Source organism: Carassius auratus, chromosome 28, assembly GCF_003368295.1.
Source record: "Carassius auratus strain Wakin chromosome 28, ASM336829v1, whole genome shotgun sequence".
Classification (NCBI taxonomy): domain Eukaryota; kingdom Metazoa; phylum Chordata; class Actinopteri; order Cypriniformes; family Cyprinidae; genus Carassius; species Carassius auratus.
In genome coordinates, this window is record NC_039270.1 from 21,842,033 (window position 1) to 21,856,551 (window position 14,519).

General features: G+C 36.5%; 2 protein-coding genes across 2 annotated transcripts; both read right to left on the reverse strand.

The window, feature by feature from the left end:
* Positions 1-696: 696 nt before the first annotated feature.
* On the reverse strand, positions 697-6,984 carry tspan4b (tetraspanin 4b). Its single transcript, XM_026208434.1, has 8 exons — positions 5,496-6,984; positions 4,503-4,572; positions 2,851-3,042; positions 1,910-1,984; positions 1,696-1,791; positions 1,505-1,618; positions 1,015-1,098; positions 697-922 (listed from the first exon to the last, which is right to left on the reverse strand). The coding sequence occupies exons 2-8, from the start codon at positions 4,569-4,571 to the stop codon at positions 854-856; spliced, it is 699 nt and encodes a 232-aa protein (XP_026064219.1). The 5' UTR covers position 4,572; positions 5,496-6,984; the 3' UTR covers positions 697-853.
* Positions 6,985-8,176: 1,192 nt separating this feature from the next.
* Positions 8,177-13,141, reverse strand: LOC113047390 (cell wall protein DAN4). Its single transcript, XM_026208743.1, has 3 exons — positions 12,833-13,141; positions 9,287-10,421; positions 8,177-8,614 (listed from the first exon to the last, which is right to left on the reverse strand). Exons 2-3 carry the CDS (start codon positions 10,127-10,129, stop codon positions 8,177-8,179), a joined length of 1,281 nt encoding a protein of 426 aa, XP_026064528.1. The 5' UTR covers positions 10,130-10,421; positions 12,833-13,141.
* Positions 13,142-14,519: the final 1,378 nt, after the last annotated feature.

Below are 14,519 nucleotides of genomic sequence, written 5' to 3' on the forward strand. Positions count from 1 at the left end.
TACACTTACATTTTCCAATACATTTGTGCAACGTTTGGCGCAAAATGAAAATGAAAATTAAATTACATAAGTTTAATTTGCCATTTCATACACCAGTTTTAATATGTAAAATGAATATTAATTTTAACGCTTTATAAGTTGCAAAATTAAAATGAAAATGTATTACAGAAATGATTAGATATGTCTAACATGTTCAAGCAAAAACTGTGGCAAAATGATCTTTTAAATGCTATTTTTCTTAAATGCAGTAACACTCACAGTCAAGACACTTGCGATTGCATTTTCATTCAATTGACAGGGCGGGAGGGGGCGGAGATGTGATTGGCTTGGAATGCATTTTCAATGTGCTCATTGAATTTTGCTACATTCATTGCGGGACTTTGAATGAAAATGCAATCGTAAGTGTCTTGACTGTGAATGTTAATGCATTTAAGAAAAATAGCATTTAAATGATCATTTTGCCACAGTTTTTGCTTGAACATGTTAGACATTTCTGTAATACATTTTCATTTTAATTTTGCAACTTATAAAGCGTTAAAATTAATATTCATTTTACATATTAAAACTGGTGTATGAAATGGCAAATTAAACTTATGTAATTTAATTTTCATTTTCATTTTGCACCAAACGTTGCACAAATGTATTGGAAAATGTAAGAGTAAATACAGAAATGCATTGCCATTTTACATATTGCATTGTCATTTTGCATATTACATCCCAAATTGAATAATGCTACCCATATGCTTCCATATATCACGTTCAGTATCTCTAATAGGCAAGTCCATTTAAACATTTATTACATATTCTGAATTGTGTTTTAAAGTGCCCCTGGCACAGTGGGCCGAAGATAGGGTCAGTCCATGTACTTTTCTGCTCGTAGGATTTGGCAGTACATCAGCATGGAGAACACCAGAGCAAGAATCTAGAGGGAGAAAATGCAGTCGCATTATACCTGAGTGGATGCAGCAATTGAATAATAATCTGAATATATGAGAAACATGAGTTTCAAAGTACCTGAACGATTCCAATGCAAACTCCAAACCCAAGCACTGAGGTGATGTTAGCCAGAAGCCAGTCTTTGGCCTTCTCATAACACGGCTAAAACACAAAATAAAGAGTAATCAGGTTCAGTCAGCTGCTCATTATGACAAAATTAATTCCGACATGAAAATCAGGGTCTCTTATCACACTAAAACAGATTATGTTGCTATAAATATTGGATGGAAGTACATTATCTTTGCTTATTGTTAATTATTTATGAATTATTCCTGAATTTTCGGCAGTCTTCAGTGTAACATAATCCTTCAAAAATCTTTCTAGTATGCTGATTTGGAACGAGTCAAGTAGTTCAAGGAGCCATATAACAAAGAGCATTACCAGATGTTTGTAAGGTTTGTTCTTGCTTTCATTTTACATTAGGCATATGGTTGCAGTTACCAATAGTTGGTGGGATTTAGGAGTATGTGGTACTTAGCTGACCCCGTGACCCCAGAAATGATCTGACCTCTTCCCAGTGATGGCAGTCCTCAATATTATCTCTGCAGCAGGATTCAGGAGGTTTGCCACTGGATGTTTTGTTGTGCCAGTCAGTGTGGTTGCTCACACCACAGCACTTGAACTGAAGGAAACACAATCCATGATTCACGCTGAGCAATCTCAGCCTTCATTTCTGGGACTGTTATAAATTCGACTCACAATTCTCTGCATGTTGTCCCAGGATTTTTTTAGCTCCTCATTTGTGAGATAGGCTCTCATTCCCTCTCTTAGGTCATCCTTGGCTTTCTTGTCCAACTAAATGGGTAAAACAGAGAGAGAAGCAGGAAGCAGGATAAACAGGAAGTTAGAGGAAAAATGTTTTCCTGAAAGGAAAGGCTGAAATATTTGCCAAGCTCAGACGTTAGTCCCTCACCTCTTTATGATACACACTCAAAACCAAAATCAGCGCCACTTCTATCAGGACTAGAAACAGAAGGGTCACGAAAAACTGAAAGAACCAGAAAGAACTATTAGACCACATGAATGATAACTGTATATATCTAAAATGAACAGACGTGGTGTATTCTGACAGGATGCCCATCTAGGAAAGACAAATCACAAATGAAATATTTTTAATATCTCAGTTATTTATCTTAGGCAGCAATGAGATTAAACACAATAGCATTTAGAAACTTTTGTTTCTAATATTTTTTTCTCCTGAAAAAAACTAACAAAAACCACACCTGCTTTCTCCTCAGAAGAGATCTCAACAATGTATCAGTTTGGCCTCAGATTTGTCAAGATCAACGACATTCTTGGATTAAAATATTTCTTATTAAACACTAGTCCAAAGTATCTGAGCCATGCACCAATTTCACACTTCTTTACTCCATAACTGCCTCTCGTTTGTTTTATTTATGTGTCCTCTAAGGAGAAACACCAGGGACAAAGAACTTTATATTAAAAATAAATAAATAGATCGACATGTCATTTTTATTATTTAGCTTTGCAAATTGTATTTCACATATACATACTATAGGTTTGTGGTTGGTAAGATTTCTAACGTCTTTGGAAAGAAGTCTTTTATGCTCAGCAAGGCTGCATTAACTGATCGAAAACAATACAATTATCAAATATTATCACTATTGAAAATACTATTTTCTACTTTCATATATTTTAAAATGCCATTTATTCCTTAATGATGGAAAAGCTGATTTTTGTTTCTTAACTCTTCAAATAAAGGCTTCAGTGTCACCTGATCCTTCAGAAACCAGAAGCATCTGAGATGAAGATGATACAGGAATTAACCTCGTCCTTTGGACAGTTTCGCACACATGTGTTTTACTGCTGTCGGTCAGGATCCCGGGATCTTACCGTCATCAAGAGACACTTCTGCTCCTTCAGAGCACCAAGGCATCCGAGGAACCCTGTCACCATGGTGACGCCTCCAGCAACAAGCAGCAGGTTGGCCGCAGAGAGTGAAGGGAAGGACAGCGGTAGAGAGGAAAACTCTGACTGTGTGAAGGCAAGCCACACCCCCACACCAAATAAACCACATCCTCCCAACTGGTGAGGGGAAATAACGGTACCATCATCATCATCATGTTCAGAGAAATCACTTCCCATCAGTGTAAAGCAGATTAGGTTGTTCTGAGGGACTATATAGGCCTTCATAGACTTTAATATAAGTATAGACTACTTAATTGCACATCCTTACATATTGTATACATGTTAAACAGTTCAGGTTGGGATACATTACATGACTTTAAAATTCTGAACAGTTTTTAAAACACTAAGTACTCGCTACATTTTTTGAGAAATAACGCATTATACACTGAAGAAGTGGGCATCACATCTCACTCCACACACAATAAACTGAAGCAGAAGCATGTGCCTCGTTGCCAGGAGACTGAATGACAAATGGAACGATATGAGTTCTAAAACTGTCTCAAAATATCAACCTGGACAGAATTATAGTCTTAAACTAGATTTCCGTGAACACGGTCAACTTTAATATAGTACAGAATCTGCAGACTGGCTTTGACTTTCGTCAAGTGTAAATCATCTGCAAACGTTACACCACTAGGGGGCTATAGTCAATGAACCGATTCGCCTAGTGAATTATTCAGTGATTCAATCGAAAGCCACTAGTGTTGTGTGGTTCAGAGATGCTAACAGTTGATAGTCTACTGTTTGGACTTTGTTGGGAATTGTAGATGGAGAAACAAAGTATCGTGTAAGTATTTGTTTAAGTATTAAAGGGATAGTTCACCCAAAAATGATAATTCTGTCATGAATTACTCTTTATGGAGGAACGCATGGGTTCCTCTGCTTGTAAACGAGACGCAGTGCGTGTTCTATGTCTTCAGCCATACAAGCATATCATGAATGTCGGCGGACTGACACAAAAGAGAAGAAATTATTTATTAAAGTCATTATTTTATTTATTAATATTTTTGTGCACAAAAATAATTTCGTAGATTCATAAAATTATGGATGAACCATTATTGTCACATATAGGCTATTTTAACAATGTCCTTACTATGTTTCTGTGCCTTGATCGTGGTAGGAACCTTGCTGTCTATGGAGGGTTAAAAAAGCTCTCGGATTTCATCAGAAATATCTTAATTATTTTCCAAAGGTGAAAGAAGGTCTTACTGGTTTGGAACGACGTAAGGATTAGTAATTAATGACAGAGCTTTCATTTTTATTGTTAACTGAACTGGTGCTGTATTACAGAAACTTCCAATCTTGATTCTTGATTTAAGATTGGAAGCGTTTTGTTTACTAAGTGCAATCACCATGGTTACCAGGCAGAATACCTAAGTTAGGATATTTCTGTAATAGAGCCCCTTTTGCCTAAAAACACTAACACTACCTTGTGTGTTTGAATAGCCTCATATCATTAAAAGCTATGGTTTGAGTTCAAGAAACTCTTACGGGTTCGATCACTGCTGATGTTCTACTGAATAGGGTTCCACAATCAGCCAAATTGATATTCGACAGGAGAGAAAAGCAGAACTAACCCAGAAGATGAGGTTGAAAATGAACATGAGGTATTTCACACAGCAGAGGCAACCTCGTGACACAGACATTCTGCATGAAAGAAGAAAGACAGGAATAGGGTCACCAAACGACAATAAACGTATTGTGTGTGTGCTTTTAACATGTGTAAACTCTCACACTCTCCTGAACTGTTGCATGGAGAGGAAGTGCTGTTTCCAGACAGGAAGAAACCACCCTTGTGTTGTACTGCAAGCTATAAAGCTATTATTATTAAAGCTATGATCCATGTCTGAAACATGTACTCATAGGTCCTCTCTTATACGTTAAACTCAACGAATGCTGTGGACTTTTAATAATATGTTCCACTTCATTCTCCATGAGCGATCATGTTGGCAGCAATCATGTTGGTGGTTATTTTGCCCTATTTGTTCCACAAAATACAGTTCACATGTGACCACAGAGTATATTATGAGCCAAAATGTAAACATATAAGCCTTCTCAAAGTTTAGGCAGCTCATGGATTTATGACCTGATTTCAGTGGTATGTCAGTAATGCTTCTGGAAATTGGCACCATATGTATTTGTGAATTAAAATGTGTTCTTTAAATATGAGAACACAGAAACTTAATCCTACATAAAAAAAAAAAATAAAAAAAAAAAAAATATATATATATATATATATATATATATATATATATATATATATATATATATATATATATATATATATATATATATATATTGTCATTAGAATTGCTTAAGAAAGAGGGGAATTAGCTCAAAGCATAAGCTACAAAAGTTTTCTTTCTTTTCTTTTTTTTTTTTACAAGTTCTAAAAGTCAATAAAATATTTTTGTTTTCTGATCTGAATATCAATATAAATATCTGGGTTCCATAAACACATGATACTGAATAAAAATTGTCATTGTTTTCTTTGGTACATTTCAAAATGTACTCAAACAATATATTTATATTGAAAAATGTTTATTAAGCCTGAAGCAAAGTCACTTTACCTTGATTTAGATGGAGACAGAAAAAGTGATGGACAGGCAAATGAAGAGTTTCTATGAACAGAGTTGAGTTTTCACGTTGTCCTGAATCCAGAGCTTCCTTTATTGTCTTTTTGTTTCGTATTGATGAAGTTCATGAGACCTTGCTTTATTTATTTATAGATCAAAATGATCCACATTGCAGATGTGATTCCTCCAGTTCTTCTGGTTGTTAATGACTCTTCATAAGACGCAACAAAACCATAAAGGCTTGAGATATTGTTCTCGCAGTTTTGTGGGTTACAGAATTCTTCAGAAGCTTCTCTTTCTTTGTTGTTTAATTCCTTCAGACTCCTATCATTTCTCTCCCAGTTTTCTCTTAAGGTTCCAAAATATATTTGATTTTTTATGCAACAAACAACTTCAAAGTATTTGTTTGCTTGTTAATTCCCTGAACCCTGATTACTAATTTCTGGTTCTCCCTTGGTTTCTATGTTTTCTCTCAGCTATTTTCCTCCCTCTCTTGTTCCAAATAAGTTCCAGATGTAGTTATCAGCCCTCCCCTCTCACTATTTCCATCTCTCCTCCTCCCGCTGGTCTCCTGAAATCCATCCTTTTCCAAGACCCTCCTCTCCTGAATCTTTCTCCCTCCCCATTTCTCTTGGTTTTGTCCAAACAATCCTGATGGATGTGGCCAGCAGACGCACATTTGAGGCTTTGTAGTTCTCTATGTGTGTCGTTCTGTTTAGTCTGTAGATATTTAATCTATTAAACAAAAAACTAACACTTTGTAGTACAAACAGAAACCCTTTTTTGTTATTAACATGTGTAGTTTAATTTATTCATGTGATATAAGAGGAGTAGGGGACTTATTCATGTAATTCTATCACACACACATATATATATACATATATTGCTGAATGCAGAATTTTTTCATCTTTTTTAATTTCATGTAAATGTCAATCAATAGGCTATTAATCACAGCTGAGTGAAATTTGCAGTAAGAATATTTGTCGGAAATCTTGTTGTGCGCTCCATCTGGTGGTCATTTGGAATATAATTTTATTTTATTGAATATGCCTTACTGTATTATTTTTTTTGCTGTAAAGATATTTTAAACTAAAATATCTAGCAATGTCTATGTGTGCTACAATTTCAGAAATCCCCAATGAAGTATCTTAAAAATATCTTGTTGGATTTTTATGTATTTTAAGTATGATATTTTAAAAATATATATATTTAAAAAAAAAATGAATAATAGCCCACCTTTGCGCCCTTCCTGTATCACTGAGTGACATTTCTACTTTCTGTTTGGCACACCCTTCCTTTCCAAGATTAGAAGGGTGCTGTCTTCTGATTTTTCTTTTTGATTTGGTGAGGTGTGGACCAGTTGCTAGCTACACCCCAAGCAATATTTTATTTCCAGCCATCCTTGGGTCTCTTAATGTAATTATAGGGTAAAAGAGACACAGCTCAATAGTGCTGATTTGAATGTTGTGCCTAAGTAACTTCTTCACAGAAGTGTAATGATTATAATTGATCATGTTAAGCATCTTAACATGTGGGGAAGTCGTGGCCTAATGGTTAGAGGGTTGGACTCCCAATCGAAGGGTTGTGGGTTCTAGTCTCGGGCCGGACGGAATTGTGGGTGGGGGGAGTGCATGTACAGTTCTCTCTCAACCTTCAATACCACGACTTAGGTGCCCTTGAGCAAGGCATCGAACCCCCAACTGCTCCCCGGGCGCCGCAGCATAAATGGCTGCCCACTGCTCCGGGTGTGTGCTCACAGTGTGTGTGTTTGTGTTTGTGTTCACTGCTCTGTGTGTGTGCATTTCGGATGGGTTAAATGCAGAGCACAAATTCTGAGTATGGGTCACCATACTTGGCTGAATGTCACTTCACTTTCACTTTCATCTAGAAATGTCTGCTTAACACCAGAGAACATTTAAAAAGACTCTGAAAAGTGTTTGCAATTAAAAAAATATATACAAATTTATTGCATATTTTGCCATGATCAATATCCTATGCCATAAATCTATACTTACAGTAAACAAAAGTTTCATTCTCAGAATGTAAGTCTTAAAATCTTAAAGGCTAGCAGTATTGTGTGCCGTAATCAATAAATTTATGTGCACTGTCAATAACCTCATTCCTGTATCTTTAGATGTGGATAAAGATGCAGACTGTGTGATTTTAGATACATCATAGCAAACATTTCAAATGGATGAATGATGCTTAATCAATACAACCATTAATATCTCATTTTAAAGTGCGGTCACAAATTTTCATTGTGAAATCCAGTCATTTCAAAAGCAATCCATGCAGTCTGCAAATTTGCATGAAGGTTAAAGCTTTCCCCACAAATATGTTTCAGTTGGTCATATGAATTCGCCATTTTAACGAATGGACTGCTGCTTGGTTTAAAAATTAATTTCTGTACAAACTGTGATTCACACACCAGCACACTATTGACATTAATTAAAAATTTTTACTCTGTAAAATTTTGCAGAAGTTGCAGAAATATGACCGCACTTTTAAATATAAACCAACTGAGGAATTTAAGAACATCATTAAATGTTGCACCATTGCTCATAATGAATTGTGACAGGCAAATAATATATACAAAACTATATTACTTAGTCCTTTTAGTCCTAATTTGTTAACACAAACTACGTAATCATGTTCATTTAGTCAACAGAAGACTTTCAGACAGCTGTGGTGAGACAGAACGTTTCTCCTTCGCTCATCTTCTTCACTTCCCTTTTTTCAACTCTATTCTGTTTCTCGCTCTCTTCCAGTGTTTGTCCAGTCTTGTCTTCATCCACATCCTCATCTATGTAAAACAGAGGCTCCTCCTCGTCCAGTTTCTCAGCCTCCGTGGGACCGCCCCCACCCACTAGACCATTAGATGCATGTCCTGCATCCAGAACAGTGAATGTGCTGAACACCATATCATCTCCATCCTGTTTCCCATTATTAGACATTAGACCCTCCTGTACCAAAGCGTCACATTCATTCCCCACCTCCATTCTGACGGGCCCCGCCCACGCATCATCCTCCACCCCTTTTTTCTTTTTGACCCGTTTACTTTGTCCATTCGTGTACATGGGGCTGAAATTCCTTGAGGCGGTTTTCCTTCGCCGCTGGGTGCACACAATTATGCCCACACACAGGGCAAAAATAATGGCCGCAGACACTACTATTATTATTAATAAAAATGTGGATTTAAAGGTCAGAAAACCTCCTTCAATAATCACGGCGGTTGCTGTGGTGGTGAAATGGGTGGAGACTGATTCTTCGTCAGAGCTCATTGATGGGTAATCAGCAGTATTTTGAGGGAGCTGAGTGGTTGATGCTGATGTTGATTTTGATGCTGATGTTAATGTTGACATTGATGTTGATGATGTTGATGCTGATGTTGATGCTGATGATGATCTTAATGCTGATATTGATGGTGATGGTGATGGTGATGTTGATGCTGATGGTGATGCTGATGATGATGATGATGTTGATGCTGATATTGATGGTGATGATGGTATTGATGCTGATGTTGATGCTGATGCTGATATTGATGGTGATTCTGATGCTGATGTTGATGATGATGCTGATGTTGATGCTGATGCTGATATTGATGCTGATGCTGATGTTGATGCTGATATTGATGGTGATTCTGATGCTGATGATGATGCTGATGCTGATATTGATGGTGATTCTGATGCTGATGCTGATATTGATGGTGATTCTGATGCTGATGCTGATGATGATGCTGATATTGATGGTGATTCTGATGCTGATGCTGATAATGATGCTGATGCTGATATTGATGGTGATTCTGATGCTGATGTTGATGCTGATATTGATGCTGATGTTGATGCTGATGCTGATATTGATGGTGATTCTGATGCTGATGTTGATGCTGATGGTGATGTTGATGAAGTTGTGGTGGAGGTTTCAGTGCTGTTGTCCACGGGGTAGGAGATGGTGGATGGAGACTCAGTCCAGTCTGCAGGTGGTGTGGTCAGGATGGATGTAGTATTGAGGGCTTCTGATGAATCAGTAGTCATGGCCACAGCTGCTGTGGTGAGTTCATCTGTAGGACGTTCTGTAGGACTGGTCGACTCGGGAGAGGTGAAGCCAACAGTTGTTTCATACTGATTTGTGCTTGGGGTGTCTGAAGTTATCTGTTCAATCACTGTTGTTTCCACATTAACAGGCAAAGTAGAGGTGGACAAAGTAGAGGTGGACAAAGTAGAGGTGGACAAAGTTGGGGTGGTCACTGAGGTCAGCTTCGTTTGTACAATTGTTGATTCAGGAACAGATTCTGGTGATGTTTGTTTAGTACTCAGTGGTGGAGTACTCTCACCTGTTGGTTCCTCAAACATGGTGTTTGTGTCATTAATAAGTGTTGTTTCTGGATTATCCAGATCCGCTTCTGTCTGTAGTTGAGTAACTGTATATTCAGGTGCGGCGCTGGTGATTTCAGAACTTAACAATGACTCCATAGTGTCATTTTTTGGTAATGGGATGATGGTGGTCTTTTCATTTATCTCTGTTGTTGTCTCTTGTGCATTAGTGGACTTGAAACTGAGTCCGAGAGCTAGAAACAGAAGCAAATTACCCAAAACAAGCCTCCTAGTGAGCATTCTGCCTGAAAACATCACTCAAACTAGAAGCTTCCTAAAACAATTTCAGTGTTTGGGCAACCTAAGTGTTCAGGTGACCTGATATTGTCTCTGGAGAAACAATTTTTGCCTCAAAAACTGTTGACTATATTTTAAGGGGAAACTGTTGGCAGAAAAAAATTCATCTTTTTTACTTGTTCCTTGTGTGGTTGGTGTTTTACAGAGGTAATCTTGGGTGAATCTGGGCCGGAAGTTTTACACAGGCCTGTTCCTTCTTCTTTTTCCTTTTCTCTGTCTCTCTCTCTCAGTGTAGCATGTGCGATTCCAGCTTTCAAATAAACATGTGACAGTAAAGTAGACACCGGAAGAAAAAGACAGTTAGTAAAGAAAATAAAAAGATAACTCTCAAGAATATGTTTTTATTTTTATTTTTTATATTAAATAAGATTTGGTAATGTTTTTTAAAGAAGTCTCTTATGCTCACCAAGGAATTATTTTAGTGCTGTCAAATAATGAATCACATTAAAAATAAAAGTTTTTGTTTACATTATTATATGTAATATGTACTGTAAATGTATGTGTATTGTGTATGTTTATTATGTATATATAAGTGCACACCCATACAGCATTATGAAATATTTATTCATGTTTATATTTATATTCATATTCATATAAATTATATATTTAATAAATAAATGTAGCATATTTTTCTTAAACATAAACATGCATGTGTGTGTATTTATAAAAAAGCAAATATATTTTAAAACAGTTTGACTGTTAAAACTACAAAGTAATTCATTCAAGAGCAGTGAGTGATTTTCATTTTCATTTTCTTGGATTAACATTACAGCAGCCATTAGCTAAATTAGGCGCGGTCCCTTTAAGAGACGATGAACGCATCCAATATAATACACATCCCATTCTTTCCCTCAACTGTTTACTTTCACTTAAGAAATAACTGACCGTTTTTTCGAGCATAATTTCCAAGGTGGATATTTTGACATATTTTGTATGTATTTGTCGGCACAAGAGAAAAAAAATAAGCAAATTCGATGTTCAAGTGTTTTGAGACGCCTTTCTCTGCGTTAGCCCTGAACACCAGAACACCACGAGAACTGAATTGGGCTCTTTCACATCTTTTTGTTTGTTCAAACTGTGATTTGTATTTGTTCGTTCAGGTGCAGGAGGGACTTCGAGGAGAACTTCGGAGAAGAGAGCTCGGTTCAGTGTCACTGTCCGTGATACGCGGCTCTCTCTCTCTCGTGCGCGCGCGCAACCAGATACTCTGTTAAGCTTCTCCGCGTCTTGTGTTTGGATGCTTTAATGTTTAAATCGACAAGCAGTAAGGCCTAAAAACACGTGAAAAAGATAAGCTTTCGTGAAGATGCACAGCAGTGGCCTGTCAACTGTCCTGAGCATCTTTTTAGGCTGGCCTCAGCCAGTCGGTTATATAAAATATCAAGGTGAAAGTCATTATAGCATTAGTATCGACCCAGCTCCCAACCCAACTTTGAGAATAAATTAACGGCGATGTTTTTTATTGCCCGATAAAAGGTCTCACGTTAACTCAACACGTAAACGCTGATAACGGCCCACCACTAAATATACCCAATACACACAAATATATTATGTAAACATGACATTATTTTGGATGTGATTAATCGTTTGACAGCACTACTTTATTAATTTGATCAAAAACTGATTTAAAACAGTAATATCCTGAAATATTGTTCCAATTCAAAATAACTGATTTCTGTTTTACTATTTGTGACCCAGAACAACATAACCAGTCTTAAGTGGCAATCATCTGAAAGGTGAATAAATAATCTTTCCATCTATGTATGGTTTGTTGGGATAGGACAATATTTGGCCGAGATACAACTATTTGAAAATCTGGAGTCTGAGGGTGCAAAAAAAAAAAAATCTAAATATTGAGAAAATCATCTTTAAAGTTGTCCAAATGAATTCTTAGCAGTGCATATTGCTAATCAAAAATTACGATTTGTTATCTTTACGGTAAGAAATTTACTAAACATCATGGAACATGGTCTTTACTAAATACCCTAATAATATTTGGCATAAAAGAAAATAATTTTGACCCATACCATGTTTTTTTTTTTGGCTATTGCTACAAATTAACCCCAGCCACTTCAGACTGGTTTTGTGCTCCAGGGTCACATATTTGAAGTATAAGTTATTCCTGTGATGGCAGATCTGAATTTTTAGCAGCCATTACTCCAGTCCAGTACTCCAGCCATCACATGATCCTTTAGAAATCATTCTAATATGCTGGTTTACTGCTCAGTAGCCTAAACATTTACTTTGTTCAGAATGATTCAGAATGCAAAAATATATCATTTATCATTCTAAATAATATTTACTTATTTATTTTTGCTAGAAGGTAGAATTAAGTTCCAATGCTTTTATCCAACTGACGAGTTTTGGGAGCCCCATGAAATTGGCATTGTTTGTGCAACGCTCTCTAACTGAGCTAAACGTCATGTGACGACGGGCAGAACAGCGGTACATCCTCAGGTTATTTCAGTGCATATCTACCACATTTATTACAATGCAATTCGAGTCCCAGCATGATGTTAATGTTTCTGTATGCTGCATGTAGTGTTTCTCTTTCTTTTTTGTCTACATGTCCTTAAAGCATCTTACACCATCACAGCCACAACCCGTTTACAGTTTGTCCCCCATTTGCTCCCTTTATGAATAAGTGCATTTTCCACTTACCTTCATGCCTCTGAGAAAAGACACTGCACACTCCAACACCTCCAAGACCAAACTACACGTACACACTCCTGCATGCAGAGCACACCGATATCCTGTAAATTTCTCTTCCTCTCTCACTCCTACATGCCCTCTTTCATTTCTCCACCCTCTGAAGATGTCACATCACTGCTTGCATCTGAGAGAGGCTGCAGCCAAAAGATGATAAAAAAAATGTGCCAAAAGTGTTAGGTTATGGTATGAATTATTATCTGAGGCTGAAGTAAAAAAAGGGAAGCCAGGCTCGAATGGGAAGCTCTGTGCAGGGTTGACACTTCTGTGGGTTTTGACTATGCTTTGTCTGCACAACTTTGCTGTGTGTTTGAGTGTGTACATGTTATGCGTGTATGCGCTTGTTGGCTGGAGGGTATTGCAAACTAAGAAAAGTGTGAAAATATGTGTCTAAAGTGAGGTTTGCTCAAACAGTTCTAAGATGTACATCCTTTCCTTTCCTATTTCATAATCTGAATGACACAAATCTAAAATAAATACAGGATTTGGCAACTTTACCAATTGCATCTATCACTGAGGTTCAAGATGGTTCATTTACTTTGACTTTAATATGTTTTGTCTTTTCTTTTCTTTCTGTTGATGTTTAACTTTAGCAGAAAACTGCTGTGACGAATCGCTTTCATTTCCTCTTTCTGAACATTTAGCGCCTATTAATGATATTTGTCTCACTCTCTTTTTCGCCACTCAAGTACGACGCAAACCTGCATCATCTGTTGTAAATCTTTCAAATGAATGATTCGCACCATCTCAGAATCAATATTTATTTTACTTCACTTTATTTTTAAAAGATAATCTTAACAAGTGCAAACAAGCACTGTGAGATTTCCAAAGACAATGTGTTATCAGAGATTTCTGCCCCTAGAATTTTTCTTGGGCAAGTTATCGCAAGTCCTGACCTACTGATGGTGGCAACCTCTTTATGGACTGAATAGCTTTTTAAATGTTTTTACATTCAGTACTGTTTGCATATCAATAGAAATTGCTGCTTTCTTTTTTTACTGCATATTATTATTCATTGAAAGGTTACTCACAAATATGTGAATTTCTTTATGTTAATAGAGTGTAATGGCAAGAGAAAGCAATGCTAATGTTTATTTTATTCTATTTTAATTAGTTTTTTGGGATTGACCTTTTTTTTTAAATAAAAAAACCCTAAGAACTTCTGGATATTTCAGCAGTGTATCAACAATGTATGTGGTAGGTGTGGGATTCCCCTTCACTTTTCCAAGTAAGAAGAAGTACTGTTTATCTTTCTGGAGTCACATCACTCTTCTTGTCCAGATTTGAGATCATCTGATGTCTGAGAAGTTTTATTTGACTTACTGACACATGCATTTAATTTCACTCTACAAAAAAAAGTTAGTTGAAAAAACTTGATTATACATATGGGAAAATGATGTATTAACTTCAATTAATTGGCCTGTGCTTTTATTAAACATAAAATAAGTTCTGTATAATAAACTAATATATAAACTGGTATTTTAAGTAAGATGACATTAACATTACAAAAATATTGATGTAGAGCCTTCTTAGATTGTCTAGCTTTTGTATTTGTTTGTTGAGCAAACTGAAAAGTTTATAGCCTACGGCATTATATCTACACACCAAAACAAGTTGTGCATGGGTATGCTCGCATGAA